The sequence below is a fragment of the Ornithorhynchus anatinus genome, chromosome 14 (assembly GCF_004115215.2).
Source record: "Ornithorhynchus anatinus isolate Pmale09 chromosome 14, mOrnAna1.pri.v4, whole genome shotgun sequence".
Lineage (NCBI taxonomy): Eukaryota > Metazoa > Chordata > Mammalia > Monotremata > Ornithorhynchidae > Ornithorhynchus > Ornithorhynchus anatinus.
In genome coordinates, this window is record NC_041741.1 from 44,154,804 (window position 1) to 44,181,484 (window position 26,681).

General features: G+C 52.9%; 1 protein-coding gene across 3 annotated transcripts; it reads right to left on the reverse strand.

The window, feature by feature from the left end:
• Positions 1-222: 222 nt before the first annotated feature.
• IL2RB (interleukin 2 receptor subunit beta) lies at positions 223-23,069 on the reverse strand. Of its 3 annotated transcripts, none has more exons than XM_029079538.2 (11): positions 22,931-23,069; positions 13,353-13,500; positions 11,047-11,173; positions 9,413-9,527; positions 8,961-9,042; positions 7,955-8,051; positions 6,874-7,022; positions 5,979-6,144; positions 5,227-5,335; positions 4,284-4,368; positions 223-2,163 (listed from the first exon to the last, which is right to left on the reverse strand). In XM_029079538.2, exons 3-11 carry the CDS (start codon positions 11,141-11,143, stop codon positions 1,444-1,446), a joined length of 1,620 nt encoding a protein of 539 aa, XP_028935371.1. In that variant the 5' UTR covers positions 11,144-11,173; positions 13,353-13,500; positions 22,931-23,069; the 3' UTR covers positions 223-1,443. The 3 variants fall into 3 exon arrangements, with proteins under 3 accessions (XP_028935371.1, XP_028935368.1, XP_028935367.1); XM_029079535.2 differs by lacking the exon at positions 22,931-23,069 and adding an exon at positions 16,969-17,282; XM_029079534.2 differs by lacking the exon at positions 22,931-23,069 and adding an exon at positions 16,969-17,282 and having other exon boundaries at positions 13,353-13,617.
• Positions 23,070-26,681: the final 3,612 nt, after the last annotated feature.

Sequence of the window (26,681 nt, forward strand, 5' to 3'; positions counted from 1 at the left end):
CACAGCCTCAATTCTCATTTTACAGACAGGGTAACTGAGGCAAAGAAAAGCGAAGTGACTTGCACAAGGCCCAGGCCTGGGCTCTATCCACTAGACCAAGCTGCTTCTCAAGACCTTTCTTTCAAATCCCTGTCTCACTGAATCCAGAAAGGCACGCCAAGGCATAAAGATATTCCCGAATATCACCTAAAATAAGTAATGAAAACACACGCTCAGGAGGGCTGAGATCACGGCATTCATAATGATGGTATTTATTGAATACTTCCTATGAGCCAAAGCACTGGGCTAAGTTCTTATGGTACATACAGAGCCTTAAATTGGATCCAGTCCTCTTTCACTGGGCTCACAGTCCAAGATGGAGAGAGAGCATGTATCCTCTCCCTGTTATACGGTTGTGGAAATTGAGATGCCGAGAGGTTAAGTGACAGGTTCGGGATTGGTGGCAGAGCTGGGATTAGAACCTGGGTTTCCTGTTTCTGAGGCCCGCGGTCTGCTGAGGACCCCGCCGAAGTAGTAAAAGACGCTGAGGCCAGAGCACGGCTTGCTTCCTATAGGAAATTCTTCAGGATGTGCCTGTGGGTGCCAGCTGAGCTCAGACGAAATGACTGATTTGGATAGATCCCTTCCAATTCGGAGTTAGTTTGGAGCATTAGCAGCAGTAAGAGAAGGGAGGTGGGGCAGGGGCTGAACAGAGAAGCTCCCCGCTGAAGGAAGAGCAGGGAGCCCACCGAAGAGGAACCTTCTTTTTCTTGGCCCTAGAGGCTGGGACACCAGCCAACCCCTCCCCAGCCTCCCCGCCCTGGCTCTGGAAGTCCTTTGTCTGCCATCTTTGGAATCCAGAGTCTGGGGACTCCCCGTGCCATCTGTCCCGGCTTAGGTTCCCTCTGCGGTGCCAAGCTCGGCCTCTTCCCTTCCCCCCACCCCCAACTCCCTTTCCCTCACGGCGCCTCACTCCCTCCGAGCTGCCAACATCCATGCCCGAGGCATCCCTTCACTCGCCCAAGGCTCACCTGCCTCCTGGCAACGGGGTGAACCCCTGCTGAACCTCCTTTCCATCAGGCCGACAAGTCACTTCCTGATCACCCACGCCACTGCAGTTATCCTGGGTCTTGCCAGAGGCTTCCCGCTCACCCCCTTACCAAGTTGTCCTTAGACATGGGTCTGGAGAGGGCAGGCGGGGCTGGGGGCGGAGGGAACCAGCAACCCCTCTATGAGTTCCAGAAGAAATCCCCAAGTTGGAAAGAACACCACCTCTCTCCTGGGTTTCAGGGGCCCCATCTAGAAGGTGGACTGGCCACCCTGGGTGGCAGAACAGTCTGGGGCTTCCGGTTCATCATGCCCCCTGCCAGCAGGGAGCCGGGCACCCCTTTCAGCAGGTCCAGCCTGGGCACCAAAGAAGCCTCTATCTCTACCTGCCTTTCCCTTCCCACCCGGAGGCCCAGCTTAGACCAAGTGGGCCGGGTACTGGTTCTGCAGCTCCCGCAGGGATAGATAAGCCCCGGCATTCGAGGCCGGACAGAAGGGAGCATCCCCACCAATGGGGACCAGGGAGGCCGGGGGGCCGGCCCAGGGAAACGGAGGGCTGGTGCCAACCCCGTGGGAGCTGGCAGGGGAGGGCCCCTCCCCAGTTGGCTCGAGCCTCAGGACCTGGGGGGACGGGTCATCTGGGAGGAAGGGGCCGGGCCCGGGCTGGGCCGGAGGAAAGGGGGTTTTGGCCTCCACAGGCTGCTGGGCCGGCTCCTGGGCCTCCCCGGCCTCCTCAGCCTCGAAGGAGCTGTTCTGGAGGCCGAGGTGTTGGCCGGGCCCCCAGGGTGGCCCCGGGGGGAAGAGCAGAGCATCCTCACCGCTGGGGAACATGCAGTAGGAGTCGTCGTCATTGGCCGACGCTGGCCCGCCAGCCTCGGCGAAGGGCTCGTAGGTGAAATACACCTGGCAGGACTCGATCTCCAGGGCGTCCGGGAGGTGGAAGAAGAAGTAGCCCTGGTTAGTGAAGCAGCTGGACCCAGAGAGGCCACTGGTGTCCGGAGGTGCGTAGGACTGGACCAGCTCCTTGGGCAGCAGGAGTCGGGGATCCTTGTCTTCTTTCTGCATCACCTCCAGAGGGGAGATCTCCGCTGGGCCCAGCATGAAAGAGGCCGTGGAGAAGGGGGAGGAGATCCATTTCTGTAAGACAGAGAGGGGGTCAGGGTAGGGAGCGGGGTACTACCTTTCACCCCCACCTGGAAGCTTCTGAGAGAATCTCCCAGATGTGATTCCCCCGGGACTGTCCTTTCCTTAACTGCCTCTCCACCCCCACCATCCTATCGTACTGCAATGAGCAATAGAAGCCTCTTCTTTTTTTAAAAAGGAATTTGTTAAATGCTTACTGGGTGCCAGATACTGTACTAAGCTCTGGAGAAGATATAAGATAATCAGTTATCTGTCCCACGTGGGCCTCACGGACAATCCCCATTTTAGGAATGAGGTAACAGAGGCACAGAGAAGATAAGTACTTTGTCCAAGGTCATACAGTAAGTCATTGTCAGAGCCAGGATTAGAACCCAGGTCCTCTGATTCCCAGGCCTGTGCTCTTGTCGTTAGGCCATGCCCCTTCTTTTTCTTTATGGTATTTGTTAAGTGCTCGCTATGTGCTAGACGATGATGATGGTATTTGTTAAGTGCTTACTAAGCACTGGGATGGATATAAGCAAATCTAGTTGAGCCCCATGTGGGCCCAGCACCTCCTCTGATGTCTGTCTTGGAAAAGAACGTGGTGGGAGGGGCCCAGAGCCCGAAGAAAACCCACCAAGAGGAAGAAAGGAAGGGAAGAGGTTTAAAGATTAGAATCAGAGGGATGAAGAGGGGGCAGGTGAGGGAGTCCGGTGGCCAGAAGACCCAGTTGTGGAGAGATGGACCACTCAGCTGTGGGGTGATGACCGTGGCTCCCACCCACCCGACCTGTCCTGACAACACGCTACAGTTGGCACAGCTTGGTACGGCTCAACCGGGACCAGTGCCGGTGCCAGCCGGGACCACCACGACAGCAGAGGAGGAGTGGGCAGGGAAGGTGCCTGTTTGTTGTTGTGCTATACTCTCCCAAGCTCTTAATACAGTGCCCTGCACATGGTAAGCACTCAATAAATACAAATGGATGCATGATTGAATGAATGAGCGGCAGGCTGTGCTCCGAAGAGGAAGGAATCTTGCCATCCGGTTTCACTTCAAACCCCCAGTGGGTGTCCGGTCCGACTAGGGCCTGTCCAGCTGGGATGGCGTTGGTGGGCGGCCCAGGAAACGGAGGATTTGTGCCAGTATTGGGGGAGCTGGCAGACGGGGAACCCTCCCCAGTTGGCCCAAGCCTCGGGACAGGACAGGTCACCTGGGAGGAAGGAGCCGGGCCTGGCCTGGACAGGCAGAAAGGGCACCGAGGCCTCCACAGCCTGCTCGGCCGGCTCCTGGGACTCCCCGGCCTCCTCATCCTTGAAAGAGTCATTCTGGAAGCAGAGGTGTCCTCTGGGACCCCAAGTTGTCCCGGCAGGGAAGAGGAAAACATCCTCGTTGCTGGGGACCATGCAGGGCCACCACAGAGTCATCGGGGGAAGTACTACGCACAAAGTAATTGCTCAATAAATACCAATGATTGGTTGATTGATTTTAGAGCCTTTGTGGAGGGAGTGAATTTTTCCCCTTCTCCCCTGTCTTCTGCCCCTTTAATACTCCCCCTCGTCCTCTAGGTCTCACCTTCTTACTGACCCCTCCAAAAGGGTGCCATGCCTATTCCCCCACCCACCCACCCACCGGACTCGCTTAGCTCGGAGGCTGATTTCCTGGGCCTGGAGGGAGTCAGGTTCTCGAGGTGCGGGCGTAGGGGAGGAGTGGTTGGCAGAAGAGAGGGGAACTGGAGGGGGAGCAATAGGGGGAAGAGAGGGTAGTCGGGGTGGCAGGCCCGGCCAGAAGAGGAGGAGGAAGGGAAGTGTGGGGGTGGGAGCATCAAACAGGAGGAGAGCGAGCTCTGCCCTGCCCTGTCCTCCCCTGCCCCGCCTGTGGTCCCCGACCGGGAGCCGAGTCCGGCTTCGGGCACCTGTGGTTTGCCGCCCCCGGATTGGGTTGGGCCAGGGGCCGGGGCGAGGGGCCGGGCGAGACTGTGAGCCAAATGACAGTTTGGAGAAGGTCAAACCGAAGCCGCCCCCGCTGGGTTTTCTCACGGCCCCCAGCGGGACCCTCTAGGTGGGGAAGCGAGGACCACGACCCCAAACCTGGTTTCCGGGGAGGGGTCTCCTCCCACCGCCCACTCCAACTCCTACCTGAAAGTCTCCTCCATGCTGGGAGCTGAGTGGGGTGAAGAACTCCGAGGGGTCTGGAATGTGACATTTCAACACCTTCTTGAGCCTGGGGGTGGTAGGAGAAAGTGAGAGTGAGGACAGAGGCTGGGGGAGGGTAGGAGGGCCCTGTTTAAGTCCCAACCCAACTGCCTCCAAGAGTCTTCCACCGGTCCCCTTAAGGTGGCTGAGCAAGGGAACAATAATAATAATAATAATGATGTGATATTTCTTAAGCTCTTACTACATGCCAAGCACTGGGGTACTAATCGGATAATAAGATTGGACACAATCCCTGTTCTACATCAGTCTAAGTATGAGGGAGAGCAAGTATTGAATCCCCATTTTACAGATTTGGTAACTGAGGCTCAGAGAAGTTAAGTGACTTGCCCACGGTCATCCAACAGGCAAGTAGTGGGGCTGGGATTAGAATCTGGGTCTCCTATTCCCAGGTCCAGGCTCTTTCCTGGAAGGGTCACTACCCCTCCTCTGTCCCCCTGGCCACCTCATGCTGGTCTCCAACTCTCTCTCCCCAGGATCCTCACTGGGCTGCAGGCCTCCCCCCTCCACCATTCCCATACACCCAGAGGGATCCTACAGACCTCCCCTCGAACCCCAGGGTCTGATTTGGAGTCCTGGAGTCCAGGCCTGAAGAACTGGGGCTCAGTCACCCCCCAAAACTCTCCAAGATTTCCCAGGATCCTCTAAGAGTGAGCAGGATCCACAAAGACTGCCAGAAGCAGAGCTAGCAGTTCCCACAGGATCCTAGCTCCCCAGGCAGTGACCCCTTGGCTGCAGATGGCCAGCCCGGCTGGAAGGAGACCGGGCAGGGGATCCGGGAAACCGGGCGTTAGCTGGGACTGAGCGGGGATCTGGGGCTATGGAGGGAGCAGCGCTGGGAGGAAGCGGCAGAACTCGACTCTCTTACCATTTTGGCGTGCACCATCTGGGGATGAGCATGGCTATGGTCACCAGTCCCAGGGCCCCGCATAGCCCCAGGATAAAGTTGAACAGCCAGGGTTGTGAGGGAGCTGGGTCTGGGAGAGAGGAGGAGAAGGGTCACGTAGGGAATAGAGAATAGGAATAGGTGAGTCCCGGGAGCTATGAGAAGGTAGGGGTCTGCCCGAGAGACTACTAGCCCCCCGATTCGACTGTCTGACTCTCTGACCTCTCCCTGTCTGGGTATCCTGGGGTCCTTATTGCCACGTCATCAGGTCCCTGATGACCCCTTCTCACTGAGGTCAGCTGTGACCAGGATGGGTTGCCATGTCAACGATGCCCCAACGGGAAGCTTTCCCCTCCCCTTCTCCCACCTCTCCACTGTTGGTCAGAACTCCCACGTGGGGCAGCCCACGGTTTCTCCATACTAACAGTGAAATCTAGAATTGGCCTCGAAGAGGTCATCCTGTCCAGCCTCCTGCCTCCAGGAACATCTTCAGCATCCTGGGAAGCAGGACCAGGCTTTGCTTGTTCATGGGGAGCAGGGGATGGACACGATGCTCTCACCTCAAATTGCTCCCCGGGGTTGGGACTCGGTTCTGGGGCTTGTTCCCAGGATGTATCCTAAAGCAGCCTCTCTTCCCAACCTGATTTTGGGAAGGCAGGTCCATTCCCATCCCTTCCCTCCTCAGGCGCGTGGGTCCTGCTGGCACCCGCCCTTCCCCAGGACCTCCTCCGTACCTTCGGGTTTTGTCTGGAACTCAATGGCTTGGCTCCAGAGGCTCCAATGTCCCAAGTACATCGTACCAGGCTTCCCGCGGACCTGCGCCTTGTAGCGCGTGTCTGGGGAGAGGCCTTCGATCTTAATCCACTCCTGGGGCTGCTTGAGGAACAGGGTCTTTGGGGCCTGGCGGAGGAAGCCAAAGGAGATGAGGATGAGACCCCCCCCCCAGCTGGCCGAAGGTCCAGCCCCCTCCCCTACCCCAAATCGGAGAGAGATGGCGATAATCGTGGGGGGAGATACCGATTTGGCCCACACTGCTGTTGTCCTTCACCACCTTCCCCTGTCCCGGCTTTCTCTGCTACCCCAGACTACTCCTCCTTGTTACTGGGGTCGGGGTTGGGGCTCCTACCATCCCCCCTTGGCAGGTCTCCTACTCTCGGGCCCAGGCTTCCTATTTCTCTCCCCGTTCCTCTCCTGTCCTAAGCATCCTCTGCTCAACCGGCCTGGCCCTCTGCCTCCTGGTTTAGATCCCCAGAATCCCTCTCTCCTCCTAAGGCCCTGCCTCCCATGGTTTCAGGAATGGACTTGCTGCCTTTCCAGCCTTGGGAAGTCCCACAGTCAATCAGTCGGTCCAGCAGTATGTCCGTAAGTCCCTCCACCAGTCCGCCAGCTCCATCCATCAGCCAATCCGTCAGTCAACCAACAAGGCAGCCAATCCATCCACCAGTCAGACGGTCTGTCGTCAGTTTGTGCATATCCAGCTCGCGCAGCGTGCGGAGCCCTAGCTTTAGTGGACAAGGGCAGCCTGGGATGAGGGGGCCGGAGTGGGACTTGGAACTTCAGGAGCCCAAGAGGGGTGACGCGGGGCTGCTGCCTGTGGTGATGTAGGGTGGAGGGTGGGGCTGCACTCACCGGCCCCTCATCAGACAAAGCCCAGTAGCGCACTTCAAATTCCAGGTATCTTCGTAGGTAGTGGGAGCACACCCTGAGTTGCCAGGTGAAGTTGCAGCTGTGGGTGTCCACGTAACTCAGATGCAGGTTGTCGGGAGGTATCAGGCGGACTGAGAAGGGAAGAGGTGACCCGCATTAATCCACAGAGGGCGTAGGGGCAAAGAGAGGGACCCTGCAGCGAAACGACAGTCGGAGTGTGAGTCAGAGCCCTGGTTCTAGTCCCACCCCGGTCAGGTGGCTTGACCTCTCCGTGACTCAGATTCCTCATCTGTAAAATGGGGATGGGACAGCCTGTCTCTCCCCACCTCCCGGATTGTCATGAGACTAGAATAGGTCCACTGAAGGAATAGAACTTTGGAAAGAAAACAGCCGTGTTGGAATGATGGTCTCCACAGCAAATGCAAAAGGGTCTGGGCACCAGGGCCACGCCTCAAGAGAGACCATTCCCAAGGGTCTGGGATCCAGGGAGGAGAAGATATAGGGGAGCAGCAGGGGATGGGGTTTGGAAAGCTGGGTCCCAGATGCGTCACAGGCAGGGGCTGACGGGCGGAGCTGGCAGCCTTCAGTGTCTACAGCCGCGGACCCAGGGTGGGGGCAGGAAGAAATGCTGAGACTGCCTCCATGGCTGACACCTGGTAGAGAAAGTCCAGGAGACCGCTGGCCTGGGTGGAGGGAGTGGGCAGGACCACCCTTGCTCCCCGACCTGTGGTCCCTGGGAGCCGTGGGTGGACCCTGGGCAGCAGTGAAGGGAGGGTCATGGGGCAGCATTTAACTAAACCAAAGAGGTCAGAGGGAACATGGAGTCAGGTCCTCATCCCAGTCCTGCCCCCTGCAGCCACAGGACCCCAGGGGTCCCCAAGCCCCCACCGGCCCAGAATGCCCTGACACCCCACTGATCCCCAGGTGAACGGAGCTTTTTTCACAGGAAGGGGGCACAGGAAGGATGTGAGGCCCAAAGGGAGAGCGGAGGTCAGCCAGGGTTTGGGGGAGCCGGAAATCGGAAGGAGGCACGCCCTCCCCACACCCTCAGACCTTCACTCACTCTTCCCAAAGGGCTTCAGCTTCTCAATCACATTCCCTTTCCAGTTTTCGCATGTCACCTTCAGGCTGACATCTTCCACTACCGTCAGTGCTTGAGCCTGCCAAAAGGGATGGAAAGGAGGGGGTCAAAGTGCCCCCATCCCGACCCAGGGTAGGAAAGGAGCACAGGGAAAGAGCTCGGGGTTGTTGATGAGCTGAGAGAAAACTGTCTGTCCCTAGGACCAGTCCACCGCATCTTTCTCTTCCTATGGGCTCAGACCTCTCCCTTACATATGGTCCTGTGGGTCTTCATCTGGCGCTCAATCAGCCGTCTTTATTGAACACCTGCTGTGTGCTGAGCACTGTGCTGAGTGCTTGGGAGCAGGCAGCAAAAATAAAGACCCACTATTCCTGCCATCACACGGTAGAATAATAATAATTATGACATTTGTTAAGCGCTTACTATGTGTCAAGTACTGTTCAAAGCATTGGGCAGCGTAGAAAGAGGTGAGGGCTAGCATGCTCTTCACTGGACAGATGGGGAAACTGACTAAGATTGTGAGCCCCATGTGGTACTGTGTCCAACAAGATTATCTTGTATCTACTCGGGTGCTTAGAATAATAATAATAATAATAATGGCATTTATTAAGTGCTTACTATGTGCAAAGCACTGTTCTAAGTGCTGGGGGGGGCGATACAAGGTGATCAGGTTGTCCCACGTGGGGCTCACAGTCTTAATCCCCATTTTACAGATTAGGTAACTGAGGCACAGAGAAGTTAAGTGACTTGCCCACAGTCACACAGCTGACGAGCGGCAGAGCCGTGATTAGAACTCATGACCTCTGACTCCCAAGTCTGTGCTCTTTCCACTGAGCCACGCTGCTTCCCAGCACTGCCTGGCACACACTAAAGTCTTAAGAAAAACCATAAAAAAAGAAATACTCATACTATTATTATTGTCATTAAAATTAAATCATCCTCCCTCCCCTCACCCTGGCAGTCCATCCCGCCCCATCCCAACACTCACATGTACATCTGGATCCAGGATCAGGTTGCAACTGAAGGACTTTGACCCCATGGGGAGCAGATTGCAGACAGTTGTCTGGTCTCTAAAAAAGAAACGAGTCCAGTCCTCAGGCAAGACTTGCAGGGCTGGGAAGTCCCTAGCACCTCAAGAATTTTTCTGTGGAGTCAGTAGCAGTTGGGCGGAAAGGAGCAGGGGGGACCCTAAGTGTTTTGGTCTGAAGTGAATAATGTGCAAGTCCCAGGAAGAACGAGATCCCCAGAGGCCTGCTTCTTTCTGAGTCAACAGTTTGGGTGCTTTTTGCGACCAGACTGCAGTCCGGACCCCAGCCGTCTTCAGCCCTGGAGAAACCTTCTGAAGCTGTGGACGGCAGAGAGGACGAGGGAGCCTGGAGGGAGAGGGGAAGGGCGAGGATGGGGGAGGGAAGGGGACAGAGACGACGTTGTTCTTCTCACCTATAGTTTGTCCTGGCCTCGAGTGAGCATGACCGCAGCTCCGGGAGCTCAGCCGGGACCCAGGTGCAGGATAGGTTGGCTCTTGAATCATAGAAACAGGTGAGGCTGGAAGAGGCTGTCAGAAGAATGTAGACTCTTAAGGAGAGCAACTCAACCTTACCCGATCCCTCTCTCTCCTCCCTTTCCTTCCCCCCTTTCCTCCCAGTGGGTCTCCCATTTCCCTTCTCCTCGTTTCTCCCTTTCCATCCCGACTTTGAGGGTCATTTCATATTCCTGCATAGACTGTGAGTCCCTCGGGGCCAGAACAAACACCTCTCCCGCAGCGCTGCTCCCCATTTTTGGAAAAGGCAGTGCGGTCTATCAGAAAGTGCCTGAAACTGAGAGTCGGAGGACCTGGGTTCTAGTCTCGGCACTGCCCCATGCCTGCTATGTGACCTTGGACAAGACTCTTCTTTCTCCGGGCCTCCTTTTTCTCATCTGTAAAATGAGGATTCAGTTCCTGTTCTCCCTACCACTTGGACTGTGAGCCCTTTGTGGGACGGGGACGGTGTCTGACCTGATTACCTTGTATCTGCCCTGGCACTTAGTACAGTACACAACATATAGTAAGCACTTAACGAATAGCCCGTTGACTGTTATTATCTGAAGTTCGGGAGACCAGTGAGGCTCCTATAAGCTGCCATGATTCATTCGATCGTATTTATTGAGCGCTTACTGTGTGCAGTTCACTGTATTAAGTACTTAACAAAAACCATTATTTATTTTTCTACTACTACTAATAAATAATAACAATAACTATACTATTAAGTGCTTACTTTGTGCCAACCACTGTACTAAGCACCGGGATAGATACAAGATAATTGGGTTGGACACGGTTCCTGTCCCACATTGGGCTCACAGTCTTAATCCCCATTTTACAGATAAGGTAACTGCGGCACCTCTGACCTCATATACACTGGCACCCAGAAATGATTAACTTTATCCACGTTCAAACAATCTTACAATTTCTATGTTGGGTCTCTAACAGAGTCTCAATTTCTCTTATCACACCAAAGCAGCAGTCCCTGTTCTGATCTCTTTTCCCCACCTTGCCCCCACCCCATCTCCCCTTCTGCTCTCCCTGGAAGATCAATCCATCAATCAATTGTATTTATTGAGAGCTTACTGTGAGCAGAGCACTGTACTTAGCACTTAGGAGAGTACAATATAACAATATAACAGACATATAATAATAATAATAATAATGTTGGTATTTGTTAAGCGCTTACTATGTGCCGAGCACTGTTCTAAGCGCTGGGGTAGACATAGGGGAATCAGGTTGTCCCGTGTGGGGCTCACAGTCTTCATCCCCATTTTACAGATGAGGGAACTGAGGCCCAGAGAAGTGAAGTGACTTGCCCACAGTCACACAGCCGACAAGTGGCAGAGCTGGGATTCGAACTCATGAGCCCTGACTCCAAAGCCCGTGCTCTTTCCACTGAGCCACGCTGCTTCTCCTATTCCCTGACCACAGCGAGCTCACAGTCTAGAGGCGAGCTTCCAGTCTAAGGATCAGGGGTTCCAGGCTTCCGGCCAAATACTGGCCAGAGGGCCACCCCTGCCTCAGGGTAGCTCTGACCCCAGCCCTTCCTTACCATTCGCAGCTCCGGAACCCCAAGCTCCCATCAGGAAGAGAAGGAGGAGGAGGAAGACGATGGGAAGTGACCACCGAAGAAGAGCTGAGGTCTTCATAGCTGCTGGATTGAACTGAGAGGAGAGACCCTGAAAAAGATAGGACACCCCAAACCCCAGAATAGATCATCAGTCACTTAGTTTGGCAATAAGTGGAAGTGGGTTTCCCATCAACCTCTACCCCCCTTAAAGTCCCCAAAGATGTCATAATTTAGAGAAGCAGCAAGGTGTAGTGTATCAAGCACGGGCCTGGGAGTCAGAAGATCATGGGTTCTAATCCTGACACTGCCTCTTGTCTGCTGTATGACCCTGGGCAAGTCACTTTACTTCTCTGGACCTCAGTCTGGAGCTCAGTCTGGGAAGGCCTCTTGGAGGAGGTGATTTTTAAGTAAGGTTTTGAAGAGGGAAAGAGAATCAGTTTGGCGGAGGTGAGGAGGGAGGGCGTTCCAGGACCGCGGGAGGACGTGACCCAGGGGTCGACGGCGGGATAGGCGAGACCGAGGGACGGCGAGGAGGTGGGCGGCAGAGGAGCGGAGCGTGCGGGGTGGGCGGTAGAAAGAGAGAAGGGAGGAGAGGTAGGAAGGGGCAAGGTGATGGAGAGCCTCGAAGCCTAGAGTGAGGAGTTTTTGTTTGGAGCGGAGGTCGATAGGCAACCACTGGAGTTGTTTAAGAAGGGGAGTGACATGCCCAGATCGTTTCTGCGGGAAGATGAGCCGGGCAGCGGAGTGAAGAATAGACCGGAGCGGGGCGAGAGAGGAGGAAGGGAGGTCAGAGAGAAGGCTGACACAGTAGTCTAGCCGGGATATAACGAGAGCCCGTAATAGTAAGGTAGCCGTTTGGGTGGAGAGGAAAGGGCGGATCTTGGCGATATTGTAGAGGTGAAACCGGCAGGTCTCGGTAACGGATAGGATGTGTGGGGTGAACGAGAGGGACGAGTCAAGGATGACACCGAGATTGCGGGCCTGCGGGACGGGAAGGATGGTCGTGCCATCCACGGTGATGGAGAAGTCTGGGAGCGGACCGGGCTTGGGAGGGAAGATGAGGAGCTCAGTCTTGCTCATGTTGAGTTTTAGGTGGCGGGCCGACATCCAGGTGGAGACGTCCCGGAGGCGGGAGGAGATGCGAGCCTGAAGGGAAGGGGAGAGGACAGGGGCGGAGATGTAGATCTGCGTGTCATCTGCGTAGAGATGGTATTCAAAGCCGTGAGAGCGGATGAGTTCACCGAGGGAGTGAGTGTAAATGGAGAACAGAAGAGGGCCAAGAACTGACCCTTGAGGAACTCCAACAGTTAAAGGATGGGAGGGGGAGGAGGCTCCAGCGTAGGAGACCGAGAATGATCGGCCAGAGAGGTAAGAGGAGAACCAGGAGAGGACAGAGTCCGTGAAGCCAAGGTGAGATAAGGTATGGAGGAGGAGGGGATGGTCGACAGTGTCAAAGGCAGCAGAGAGGTCAAGGAGGATCAGAATGGAGTAGGAGCCATTGGATTTGGCAAGAAGGAGGTCACGGGTGACCTTAGAGAGAGCAGTCTCGGTAGAGTGGAGGGGACGGAAGCCAGATTGGAGGGGGTCTAGGAGAGAATGGGAGTTAAGGAATTCTAGGCATCGATTGTAGACGACTCGTTCTAAGATTTTGGAAAAGTGGAGTGGGTAGACACGATCCCTGCCCTCAACAAGTTCACAGTCTACTGTGTGCAGGGCACTGTACTGAGCTCTTAGAAGAGTCCAGGAGAGTTAGAAGATACAATCCCTGCTCTCAAAGAGTTTACAGTCTAGCCGGACATTCTCTACGGTCCCACTTGCTTCTTTCCAGCGGATCATAGAAGCAAACACAGAACTGTCTTTCCGATTGACTATTCACTTTGCCCCATTTCCCCCTTCACCTCGGCTGCATTTTATGTCTCTAACTGTTGGAGCAAAGCTGAAAGTATTGATTGAAGACAGTGAGGGCTATTGCAACTCATTGGCCAATTCTATGACCTGGGAGAAGAGAACTACTGTTTTCATCCTTGTGCGTGGGGCATCGAGACCTGAATGCTATCACCCGCCCCCTCGCCCACACACCCCTGTGTACCATATATTAAGAGATTCTGCTGCATGGTTGGGGGAGACAGTGGGAGATGAGGATTTCCAAATCAATCATGTTAATTGAACACTCACTGGGTGTAGAGCATTGTACAAAGCGCTCGAGAGATACAATATAACAAGTTGGTAGACATGTTCCTTGCCCACAAGGAGCTAAAATCGGGAAGAAGAGGAGCTCTGGCAATTACCTTTAAATGAAGAGGTGCCACAGGGCAGTGGTGAAGCAGCTGACGCAATCCTTCTGGACTCTATTGGGCTCTATTCTTGTGGGGGTCGTTGAAGTGTCGTGCGACGTGGGATCACTCTCTTTAGCCCCCCATGTCTCAGCCGCCTCATCTACACAGGGGAAGAGCCGCGGAGGACCAGATGAATGCTTAGCGGAGGGGTGCCCGCAGGTCCCGGCCTTGCCAGCTGAGAAGTAGTCAGAAAGACTTTTAGGGGCTCGGGGTCAACCTGAAAGGAGAAGAGGAGTAAACTTTCAGGGATCCCCGGAACACAGTCAGAGTTCGACTGAGGCCAACGAGAGGCTGAGGGACCTGTTGGTCTTGTTTTACCCAGTTCTGGGACTGAATCCACCCAACCAGTGGTCAGGGTAATCCAAGGCCAGCGAGAAGGGAATGTCCCAGAACGCTACAGGGCATGCTGAGATCGCTTAGTGGAAAGAGCATGGGCATAGGAATCAGAGGACCCGAGTTCTAATGCCAGCTCCGCCACTTACCAGCTGAGTGACCTTGGGCAAGTCACTCGATTTCTCCGTGACTCAGTTCCCTCATCTGCAAAGTGGGGATTCAATTCCTGTTTCCCTCCTACTTAAAATCTGAGCTTCAAGTGGGACCTGAATTTTTTGTATCTACCCCTGTGTTTAGTACAGCGCTTGGCACATAGTAAGCGCTTAACAAGTGCTATAGTTATCACCATCCCGGGGGTTTGCAAGGTAAGCTGGAGTTGAATGGCTTTCTCCACTGCCCCACCATCTTGCCATCAAGCAATAGGGAGATACCTGTGGGCAGGAGGAGCTGGAGAGGGGCGATGCTTAGAATTCTGGAAGCTGGAACAGCACGGGAGATTTCCAAACCTGCCCTTCATGGGCAGGTAGTTCCATCCAGGTATGGCTCTCCCGAGAAGGTCAGTCAGTCGGTCAGCCCTCCTGGCCAGCCTCACAACCATCGGGTAGTGTCAGACTAAAGTCTGATTCTCAGGGGGCTGAGGCCAGCATGAGGGGTACATTCAGTCTGGACCAGGGTCACAATCAACCAATCAGTGATATTTATTAAGTAGTTACTATGTGCAGAGCGCTTTACTAAGTGCTCGGGTGAGTACGATACAACAGAATTAGTGGACACATTACCTGCCCTTAACAAGCTTACAGTCTAGAGGAAGCTGTTCTGTCTGCCCCTATTCGAGACCAGGAGAGAGATGGTGATGATAGTGTTTGTGTCACTCTGTCAAAGGCTGGGAAGATACAGTATTTGCAGATGAGGTACAATCCCTGTCCTATATAATGCTCACAGTCTGTGATGGAGGGAGAACTGATATTTAATGTCCATTATTCAGGTGAGGAAACTGAAGCCCAGAGAAGTTAAAGGACTTGCCTCAGGTCACCCAGCAGGCAAGCGGGGAAGCTGGGATGAGAACGCAGGACTTCCGATTCCCAGTCACAGACTCTTTCTCCAGAATGACAATATGCAGAGAGGTCTGGTTCCGGGACCAAACCCTCTTCCAGTATAAGTTCTGGGCTAGTTCTGGGCTTCTGAACCCACGAAATATCCTTCCCCTGGATGGCCTGAGCCACTGATAGCTACCTGTGGGGGGTGACCCACAAGCCGGCGATGCCCCCCACCCAATAGGTGAGCACTCCAGATCCTCCTTTTCTGAATCGCCCATGGGAATGTCATATGAGAATGCCAGATCTGAGGCCAGGCTCTGATCCATTCTGAGTCATTCCTTCAATCGTATTCCCCTGTGACTTCTCATTTGTCCACAAGTCTGGCTGGGCACACTCAGAGGAGGCCACCCGATACTTCTGGCACAATTTGCTCTTCCCAAAGCCAGGTTAGTTGCTTCCTAATATCCTGCGCTCTTCCTGGCGATCGGAGGCAGGAGGCCAGGGCCTCCGACTTGGCCTCGGTCACCATGATCTTGCCACTTCTGTGCTTACCTGCATCTCGTCTCCCCGTTTCAAAGTTGGGCAGGGTGTATGCCCACTCCCAAGCCTGTCATTCTGTGAGTGGCTGCTGGATCTCCCTCCAGTCAGTTGTCCCAGGGCTTAAGCTGCTGGACCATGGGGTCTGCTGTTTAAATCCACCCAACTTCCCACCCCAGATCCTAACTTCAATTTCTCACCTCAGGACCCTAACTGCAGCTTCCTATTTCAGCCGCCCCAACTAGGAAGAACAAAGCAGAGGCCAAGTAAGAAGCCATCGTGGGGAAGAGGGGAGGGCTGGGAGTGGAGACCCCTGAAAAACAGCCCTGACTAAAGGCTGATGGTGAGGGAGGCAGCTGTACAGTGCTCTGCACACAGTAAGCGCTCAATAAATACGATCGAATGAATGAATGAATGAACGAATGCCTTTAGGGAGGCCGGAGTAGCCCAGGAGTTGGAGAAGACGTCCTGGAATGCCGAGATGAGGAGTAGCCTTGGGGTCTGCCTGGGACCCTTCCAAAACCCCAGGCTGGGCCCCTCCTGGGGGACAATATGGGGGAGAACTCAGGCTCCAGCCCAAGGATGTGGGGAGAAGGTACTTGGGAACCAAGGCCAGGGTATTTTGGTGGAGGGGTGGTGGAAGTAAGGATCCCCCATAGGAGTGCTGGAAGCCCTAGGAAGCCCACTGGGGCTGGCCAAGGGTAGGGATGAACTCCACCCCTGGTCCGCCCCATCAGAGATGAAGGGAAGGAGGCCCGATGGATCTCCGGTCTCCTCCAACCCAAGGAAATAGCAGCTTCCTCCCTAGTCGGAGCGGGACCCCGGCCCAGCCGACCCCTCCTCAGGGATCCAGGCTAGGTAGGAGGAGAGGCCCAACCACGGCCCGGCAAGGCCGGGGGTGGGTGGGAGCAGGCTGAGATGCCATGGGCTGGGGGCCACAGCTGGGCCAGAAAAAGGCGCAGAACAACTTTATCCTGGCAGAGAACAGAGAAGTGTTTGGGAGGCCCCAGGGGCCTGGAAAGACAAGGCACTTGGATTCTGACCCCCAGAACCCAGGCATCCCCTCCCCAAGTGAGTTCACTTGGAAAGAAACCCCCTCCCACTCCCATACTCCCTGTCCCTCCTCAGGCAAGTCTCTGCCCCCGTTCCCTAGCCTCCCTACTCCCCGCAGCCCATCGCGACAGACCCTCCCTCTGCGGCTTTTCTCCTCCCACCCCCAGCTGCCTTCAGGGTCGGGGACCCTCAGAGCCTCCCCCAGAGCGGGTGGCCGGGGCCTGGATCCCAGTGTCCATCGAGTCGGGGTGTCCAGGGCCTGGCCTGGTCCTGACGGGGGGGAGCCGTGGGCCAGAGACCCCAGACTGGCTGTCCCAGCAGGGGCCGGTGGGGGTTGGGGAGATGGAGAGAGTGAACGCCAGGTACCAAATGCAAGTGTGACCCCAGCCCCTCTCTTCAGGTCCCAGGTGTGGCAGATGGGGAGACTGAGCAAGGCAGACAGAGACAGAGACAGACACAGAGAGAGAGGGAGAGGAGCCCTGACTAACTCAGACCTCGCGGGTAGCGGGAACAATGCGTCAGAGTGAAACTCCCCAGCGAGCTCCGCTCCCAGCCCAGCCGAGCTCTCACCTCCACCCCAGGGCCCCTAACCCCTACCCCTTGGTTACCTTCCCACGAGGAGCCGTCCTTCGCCTCGGTGGGTCCAGGACTGCTCCTCGGCCTCCGGCCACCCGCCGGCTGAACCCGTGCGGCCCCCAGGGGTGATGGGGGTCCCAGAGGTCACGGTCCCGGAGGAGTTCTGGGAGGAGGCGGGGAGCCCCCTCCTCTCCCCACAGGAACCTGTCAGCTCGCCGCTCCGCAGCGCTCCCAGCTCAGCCTGGCTCCAGCCTCCCTGGGGCCCCAAGTATCGAAAAGGCTAACGGGGGCGAGCATAAAAATCCCCCAGACCCGGCCCACTTCCTGCTCGGTTAAGAATGGGGTGGGGGGCGGGGGACAGGCGAGTGGAAATAGGGCTGGAAAGTAGTCTGAAACCCTGCTCTAAGCACCCAGGCATCTGATAGAGATCTCCTGTCACCACCCCCACCCTGGCTACACACACACACACACACACACACACACACACTCACTCACTCACTCACACACATACACCCTCGCTCACAGAGCTCTTCACAGTCAGGCACAAAAAACACACTCCAACTACAGTGCCCACCCTGACACCTCACTTGCTCAGAGACCCCCCAATCCCATTTGCCTAGCTCACGTATCCAACTTCACAACATCAGGGTGGAGAGACAACTCTGTCATCCATGCACACAAAGCCTTGCAGGATACACAAATAACACCGTGTAACGTACGCGTACGCAACCATGCAGTCGACGCATATACAACATGCAACATGCCTATAACTCCACACAACCACGTTGCATGCATGTACACACACGGCCAAGACGCACAGACGTTGACCAGTGCACATCTCCAACCACGCAGCATTCACATGCACAAAACCAGGCAGCAGACATACCAACCACAGGGCACGGAAAGACTTGCATGCATTGGACAAGTCACTTCACTTCTCTGTGTCTCAGTTTCCTTATTTATAAAAAGGGGAGAAAATACCTGTTCCTCTTCCCCCTTACGCTGTAAGCCCCATGGAGGCTGGGACTATGTTTGATCTGATCATCTTGTCTTTAGCTATCCCAGCTGCTAGCACAGTGTTTGATGCAGAGTCACCCCTTATGATACACACACATGTGGCCCAGGGCCATTCCTCTGAGCACGTGTCCCTCATGCATTTCCCTTCCCCTGCCCTCCACCAAGTATACGCTCTTGACCACTTCTCACAGGGACTTACAGAGCCGGGCCCACCTACACCCCCTCCTCCCACTGAACCCCAAATATCCCTCCTAATGTCCTGAAGGCTAAAGTCGTGAGATGCTGGGACCGGGAGAGTGGGGCTCTAAGACCTGACAAATTCCTGGCATGGATGGTATAGACATAAGTTGGGCCAGAGGCAGAAGGATGTACCACATGACCTCTTAAGGTCTCTTCCAGCTTCAGTTCTCCTATTCACATCAAAACATATGTCTAGACAGAGACATACACACCCCCACAGACACCTCCTTTCCTTCCCCACCCCCCAATTTCTCTGAAACCCAGCTCCTCGCATGACTTGTCTGAGCCAGGACTGCGGAGACCAGCTCAAGCGTGGGAGAGGAGGCGGGATGTGTGGGACTGTCCTGAACCCAATGAACTACCCTGCCCTTGCTCAGACTGCCCCGGGGAGTGGGGACCTTGAGCCTCCTCCCTGGCTTGGCTTCACCCTCTCCTAGCCCAAGCTCTCGGGTCAGATTCCTGGAGATAAGGAGGGGCTGGGAAGGAAGAGGCGCTGCAGCCGAGGAGCGCTTGCATGGTTGAGTTGGGCTACCAAGGGGGCTGGGTTGACCCATTTGGCAGAAACAAAAGGAGGGCATTGGGGCCAGCAGCCAATCCCCTTCCCATTCTGTCCAGTGGAGCAGACCCGAAGGCACCACCGCTATGGATGCAGAGGGGATCGGGGCTGTGGGGGAGGAGGTCCGCACCACCAGGATGGGGTGGCCGGCCAGTTCAGAGTCACCCTCCTGAGAACAGGCCCCTCTCTTCCAAGTCAGGCAGGGCCAGAGCCGGCATTCCCGGGACCCCTAGCCCCGGGCCAGCCAGTGCCCTCAGCCCTCCTGAACTCTGGGATGAGAATGAGGAGTCAGAGGGAGATTTGGGGCCGGGATTGGTGGCTAAAGAGAGGGTAGCTTGTCATCCCACTTGTGGGAGGATATGCAATCCAGGAACGGGGACCTGGCGATCATAGGTCTCTGCCTTCAACCCCAAGGCCAGCTGTCTCCCCCACCCTCTGCTGTGGGCAGCCCCCTCATCTGGCTTTTGGTTCCAACCACAGAAAACTCCGCCTGAGTGCCCACGGGAGCAAACACCATGTACCTGCCCTCGAGGAGATTACAATCTAAGGGGGAGACAGTATGGACATCGAAAGGTCGGCGTGAAGATCAACAAACAATAGAAAACAGACACAACAGAATAGAAAATAGTAACCAGGGACAACGGCACAGAAACACAACAGCCTGACCCGGTAGAAAGAGAACAGGCCTGGGGCTCGGAGCACCTATGTCCTAATCCTGGCTCTGCCAACTGGTGGCTGTGTGGCCTTGGGCAAATCACTTAACTTCTCTGGGTCTCTGTTTCCCCAACCTTCAAAATGGGGATTAAATCCTACTCCCTCCTACTTAGACTATGAGCCTCATGTGGGACAGGGTCTATATCCAACCTGATTAATTTGTATTTATCCCAGTGCTTAGAACAAGGCCTGACAGTAATAAGCACTTAACAAATATAATAATAATAATATCAATTAATCAATCAATCGATGGTATTTATTGAGCATTTACCGTGTCCAGAGCACTGTACTCACCTCTTGGGAGAGTACAAGAGTTGGTAGACATGTTCCCTGCCCACAGTGAGATAATAATAGCAATAATAATAATAATAATTTTCATAATAGCACTGGCTAAAGACGCTGTTCTTAGCTGGCCTGTCACCTGGCTTCCCCACTTGCAGCTCCTCAGAGCTTTTGGGCCTGAGGATCCCAGCCCGGCTGTGCTGATGTCTCTACTTGCTGAGAATTGAGCCTCCCACTTTGGTGGGGAAGAATCAGAGAGAAGGGAGGGGTGGCTTTCTCGGAGCCCAAGGACGGTGCTACTCTTCTGGTGGGAAAAGGATGGTGGACGGAGGGGAGGACAATGATATCCTGGCACCAGATTCTAAGGGGCAGGAGGGGGTCACTATCAGAACTCCAAGGCTGATCTTTCATCATGCCAGCACTGGCTGGGTGGAACTGTTAATTAATTGATTCATTCATTCAGTTGTATTTATTGAGTGCAGAGCACTGTACTAAGCCCTTGGGAAAGTACAATACAATAAACAGACACATTCTCTGTCCACAACAAGCTTACCCACGGGCCCTCAGGACTGTCCACCATGCAGGAAGGGACCCTCCAATGAATAGCCCTACCACTGCAGACAACCCTCACCCTTTATAAAATCCAACAGAAAACCACCTCCTCCAGGAAGTCTGAAGATGATCGACTGACAACGTCTAACTGACGGTAACCGACAGTGACTCACTAATGTATAATGATGGATGATAGTAACAGTAATAATAATTACGGTATTTGTTAAGCACTTACTATGTGCCAATCACCTTTCTAAATGCTGGGGCAGATATAAGGTAATCAGGTTGTCCGACGTGGAGCTCACAGTCTTCATCCCCATTTTACAGATGACGTAACTGAAGCCCAGAGAAGTGAAGTGGCTTGCCCAAGGTCACACAGCCGACAAGTGGCGGAGCAGGAATTAGAAGCCCAGACCTCTGACTCCCAAGCCCGTGCTCTTTCCACTAGGCCACGCTGCCTAGTCACTGACAGTGATTGACTGGCAATGGCTGACATAACTGACAGTTTGTGATTGATTGACAATAACTGGCCATGTCTGACTGACAGTGGCTGACAAGGTTTGACCGGCACTGGCTGGCACTGACTGACATTCCCCAGAGGCTGGTGATCCAGCACGAGGGTCAAGTCCATTTTGCTTCTCTTCCTTTTCCCTCCTGCTGCATCTTATAACGGTTTCCTTCCGATCAGGGGCAGGGGCCGGGACAGGGAGGAGATGAAATCCACACCACTCTACCTGACTCTAATTGAACCGTGCTGATTGGAAGGTGTTGTGGGGAAGGGCGCTGAAGCTGTTGACTCAGAAATGATGTTTCATATCATCTGTGGGTTTCATTTCTTCCCCTCTTCCTTATTAATTGAGGTCCTGAGTTTGCTCAAGTTTTAAAATGTAATAGCTTTTGCAAATATTAGTCCAATCTTCCCTCCCCCCTGCAGGACGCTGGTAAAATAAATGAATTTGACATTCTTGACTCTAAACCGTAAGCTTGTTGTGGGCAGGGAATATGTCTGTTTATTGTTGCATTGTACTCTCTCAAGCTCTTAGCACAGTGCTCTGCACATAGTAAGTGCTCAGTAAATGCAACTGAATGAATGAGTCCTTGTTCGACGCAAATTGTGTCCAGGCGAGTGGGCTGTTGGCTATTTGTAGGTCAATTTTAGCTCCAGGGTGCCTAGTGAGGGCAGTGGCTTTCACTCAGAAGGAGGAATGCAGCTGGCAGGATGATGGAGCTTCATCGCTTCAGAGTTCCTGTATCCTCAACTCCTAACACCCTTTATGCCATCTAGTAGTAGTAATAGCACATACCGAGTGTCCACTAGGTGCAACACATTGTACTAAGCACTTGGGAAATACAAAAATTAGTAAGCTACACGAGGAATGCTTCCATTTGAATGGGGGAGACAAAATTGCCAAGGATTCCTTCATTCAATAGTATTTATTGAGCACTTACTATGTGCAGAGCACTGTACTAAGTACTTGGAATGTACAAATCGGTAACAGATACAGTCCCTGCCCTTTGACGGGCTTACAGTCTAATCGGGGGAGACAGACAGACAAGAAGGATGGCAATAAATAGAATCAAGATCAAGGATGGCAGTTAGTACTGGGTTTTTATGACTTGGAATGCTGGGAATTAATTGGGGAAAGGAATGTTGGAGGAGTGGATTTCAGGAGGATTTGAATATGGGAAGCCTGGGGGGTGGGGGGCGGATTTGGGGAAGGAGGGAGTTCCAAGCTGGGGAACAGCCTGATTACTGGGAGCGGGGGCAGAGGCAGGAAAGTTATGCTCCCTTTGGTGAGTCCCCAGTAGTGGTACATTCCAAGCGTTTAGTACGGTATTCTGCACACAGTAAGGGCTCAATAAATACGATTGAATGAATGAATGAATGGTAATAGTAGTCATAGTATTTATTAAGAACTTGCTGGATGCAGTACGGATGCCCTAGGCATCAAGAGGCTCAGGGAGGGGGAAGGGACCCGCTTTAGCTCTCCCAGCACAGGCTCCTCCCCGCAGCCAGGTTGAGAACCCAGGAATCCTGGCTCTCGCTTCTCTGGTCATCAAGGCCGAGGGGTGAACCCTTGAAGCCGATCCCCACCTTATCTACCCCGGCCGATCAGTCAATCGTAGGTATTTAGTGAGTGTCTACAGTGTACAGGGTGTGGATGGGAGAGCCCAAAAGAAGTGACTGACAAGATCCCTGCCCTCAAGGAGCTTACCATCTAAGTCAAGGAGTCAGGGGTAAACTATTTACAAATGGTGGGAGCGGGAGAACCTCTGTTTAAAGCACAATTTTTAAAATAATACATATGCGAGGCAGTAAATAAGTGGCCTAGTGGATAGAGCATGGGCTTGGGAATCAGAAGGACCTGGGTTCTAATTCCAGCTCCACCACATGTCTGCTTTGTGACCTTAGGCAAGTCACTTCATTTCTCTGTGCCTCAGTTACCTCATCTGGAAAATGGGGATTAAGACTGTGAGCCCCACGTGGGACAGGCACTGGGTCCAACCTGATTATCTCATATCTAGTCCATCGCTGAGAACAATGCCTGGCAGGTGGTAAGCGTTTAACAAAAAAAAAAAACCAAACCTGATTTAAACATCAGCTCTAAGGGTGACCGTTGAGGGGACATTACCTGGGGAAGTAGAGAATCATCCAGAAGGGCTCCTGAAGGAAGTGGGCTATGGGGACGGAGGATGGATTTCCCAGCAGGGGCTGCAGCGTTGACTCCAGATCAGAGGCCTGGGCAAGCTGGGGTGGGTCAGGGGGTCTGGCATCCAGGGGGCCGTTGTTTGGATTGTTGAGACCGTGTGGGGAGCCGAGGAGGAGGCGGGTGGGAGACAGGGTTGCAGCCGAGCGGCTTCGCTCCTTTGTAGCTGCCGTTTTACTCCTTTGTTGTTGCCACAACTGAGGCTGAGGAGGTTGGAGGGGGAGGGGGCTGTGGAGACTGGGCTCCAGCGGTTTGGGGGGTGGGAAAGGAGGGGGGCTGTGGAGGCGGGCTGCAGCCCTGTGGAGAAGGGAGGAAGTTGTGAAGGCCAGCTGCAGCCGAGTGGGGAGGGGAGGGGGCTGTGGGGACCAGGCCGCAGTGATGTATATATCTGTATATACCTGTAATGTATGTATTTATTTACCTATTTATTTATATTAATGTCTGTCCCGCCCTGTAGACTGTGAGCTCGTTGTGGGCTGGAATATGTCCGTTAGTTGTTTTATTGTACTCTCCCAAACGCTTAGTACGGTGCTTTGCACACAGTAACCACTCAATAAATACGAATGAATGAATGAATGATGTGGGGAGGGGAGGGGGCTGTGAAGACCAAGCTGCAGTGGTGGCTGTTAGGGGTGGGGTAGGGTATTTCCTCTCCTCTGCAACCGTCTTGCTCCAGGGTTAAAATTCCTATTCACTTTGATCCATCCTTAGGGAATAATAATAATAATAGAGGTATTTGTTAAGCGCTTACTATGTGCCAAGTACTGTACTAAGTATTGGGGTAGATCCAAGATCCTCAGGTCAGACACAATCCCTTGAGGAGGTCATCTCTGGAAAAAGCTGTCTCTGGAAGAAGGGGGTTCACCGGTTGCCAGCTAATCGTCCCTCCTGCCCTCTCATCTCCGCGGGTGTAGACTAGCCAGGCCCCCTCGGACCACCCGCCCGGGACCCGGCCTTCCGGGAGGGGACGTGGGTTGCTCCTGTGATCCGGACGAGTTAGTCGTATTTATTAAGCCCTTACCGTGTGCAGAGCACTGAACTAAGCGCTTGGGAAAGTACAACATAACAACAAAAAGACACATTCCTTGCCCAGAACAAGCTTACGGTCTAGAGAAGGAGACAGACGTTAATTAGATAGGCGCAAAAACAAATCCACCTTGGCTCAGACCTGAGCTGGTCCTCCCAGCTTCGTGTTTTGTCCCCTACCCCCATCCCATCCCACTCCCACCCCCCCTCCATTTCCACACCCTCATCCCCCCTACTGCAGGTGGGGTGCAAGCTGCTCAGAGGGGAGGCTGGCTGACTGGGTGTGGAGGAATGGAGGGGGATGAGAGGCGGCCACAGGCCCCAAGGTGCTTACAGTCTAGAAGGAGACAATCTAGTAGCAGGATGAAAAACTATAACGATAATAATGACAATACTAATAATTGTGATATTTGTTAAGTGCTTATTATGTGCCAAGTATTCCACTAAACGTTGGGGTAGGCACAAGATAGTCGGATTGGACGCAGTCCGTGTCCCACGTGGGGCTCACAGCATAAGTAGAAGAGAGAATAAAACTATTTGAATGCTTAATTGCTTAAATTCCACTGAGGTGGAAAAGAATAACTCTTATTTTGTAGTCCAAAGGTTTCAAGCTTCTGTGGACCAAAGATTTATGAGATGATGGAAAGATTAAAATTTAGTGCAAACTAGCTGTCTGAAGATGAAACACTGCACCAGGGCTGAAGAATTTAAGCCAAAACTGCAATTCTGGAACTCTTTTAGATTCTTTCATTAGAGTTAAAATAGCAGCTGGAATAAGAAACATGGACCCACACAAAAAGGTAATGAAAGTGGATGAACAAATCCATTAAAACATGTTAAGCTGCAGAAGTTAATTCATTATGCAGTCAATTGATGAGAAACATCCCAGCTCTGCAGCTTACCTCCTGGATGACCTTGGCCAAGTTATTTAACTTCTCTGTGCCTCAGTTTCCTCAACTGCAAAATGGGGATTCAATACCCATTCTCCCACTTACTTAGGCTGTGAGTCCCAGGTGGGTCAGGAATAATGTTCAACCTGATTAACTTCTATCTTTCCCAGCACTTAGTGCTTGACACAGAGAAAACACTTAAAAAAATACCATAAAAAAGACAAGGTTATGTGGCAGAGAAAGACTAGAATTTGGACAGGGTGGATCAAATCAGAAAACATGGCTACACAGTAAGAATAGAAAAAATGATGCATTGAAAAAATATCATTCAAGTCACCTACCAAAAACAGTTCTGCATTTGGTAGAATCTGATACTGATGCAGAAGATGAGATGATTTTTCAGTAGTTATAGGAAGAGAAACATAGGTGCTCAAAATGAATGATGTGCACAATCAATTGTATTGAATGTTTACTCTGTGCAGGGCACTGTACTAAGTGCTTAGGAGAGTACAACACAGTATAACAGACACATTCCCCGTCCATAACAAGCTTATAGTCTAAAGGGGGACAGACATTAATATAAATAAATTATTCATTCAATAGTATTGAGCCCTTACTGTGCAGAGCACTGTCGTAAGCGCTTAGTTACAGATATGTACGTAAGAGCTGTGGGCCTGGGGGAATGGTTGAAAAAAGGGAGTAAGACTGGGCTATGCAGAAGGAAGTGGGAAAAGAGGGAATGAGGGATAAATCAGGGAAGGCCTCTTAGTTGAGATGTGCCTTCAGTAAAGCTTCAGAGGTGGGGAGAGTAATTGTCTGCTGGATTTGAGGAAGGAGGGCATTCCAGGCCAGAGGTGGGACGTGGGTGAGAGGTTGCCGGTGAGATAGGTGAGGTAAATTAAAAATGACAGCAGAAACACTGAACAATTTAAAGTAGAAAACCTAGATACGATAATGGGAAATATAAAATTGAATGGATACAGGCCAGAGTGGAGTATAAAGCTAACGTTAAATGAGTCTGAAGTTGAGTTTTGGTGGGACTCAGCTGCCCAAGCTAATATTACGCCACAAGAGATAGACAATATGCTAAAAATTAAACCAAAACTATATTCCAAGCACTGGTTTTTTCAATATACCAGTAAAGTGTAAGGATAAAAAGGAAATTATACAATTCATTACCATTAAATGCATTATTAAAAGAAATAGTGTACATTTGTAAATAGTGTACATAGTGTAAATAATACACGTTTATTACTTGGGTATTATTTATCTCTGGAAGGCAGTGTCAGTGTTGTAGGTAGAGATCAGGAACTGGAACTTACGCTCTAGCTTTAAAACCGAGCTTAAGGAAGATTGCATATCAGTGGTTCACACTGAAAGGAAATTCAAGGGACAAATTAAAATTTTAAATACAAGGATTTTTGAGAAACGGCATGGCCTAGCGCTGGTATTAAAATACCCAAAGTGGGGGCAAAACAGAGTAAAAGCAAATACGCATTTAGATATAGGTGTTGGGGGTAGGGGGAGAGTTATAGGCAGAAAGTGTAGAATTCAAAATTCCAGTGACTAAAAACATGGCTCTTTCAAGCAATCAATCAATCACTGGCACATATTGAGCACTTATTGTGCGCAGAACACTGTACTAAGCACTTGGGAGTGTCCAATGTCATAGAGTTGAGGACAATGAGGGTTCCAGAAGGCAGTGGACATAGTTACTGCTGTTGGAAAATCTTTGCCCAATCTGGAATAAGAAACAAGTT

Excerpts from the sequence above, each read along its gene's own strand:
- IL2RB (XM_029079538.2), bottom strand. The coding sequence starts at position 11,143 with ATGAAGACCTCAGCTCTTCTTCGGTGGTCACTTCCCATCGTCTTCCTC. Across the intron at positions 8,052-8,960 it reads TCCTGGATCCAGATGTACAT|GCTCAAGCACTGACGGTAGT; the intron begins GTGAGTGTTGGG and ends CCCTTTTGGCAG. Across the intron at positions 2,164-4,283 it reads AGCATGGAGGAGACTTTCAG|AAATGGATCTCCTCCCCCTT; the intron begins GTAGGAGTTGGA and ends TCTGTCTTACAG.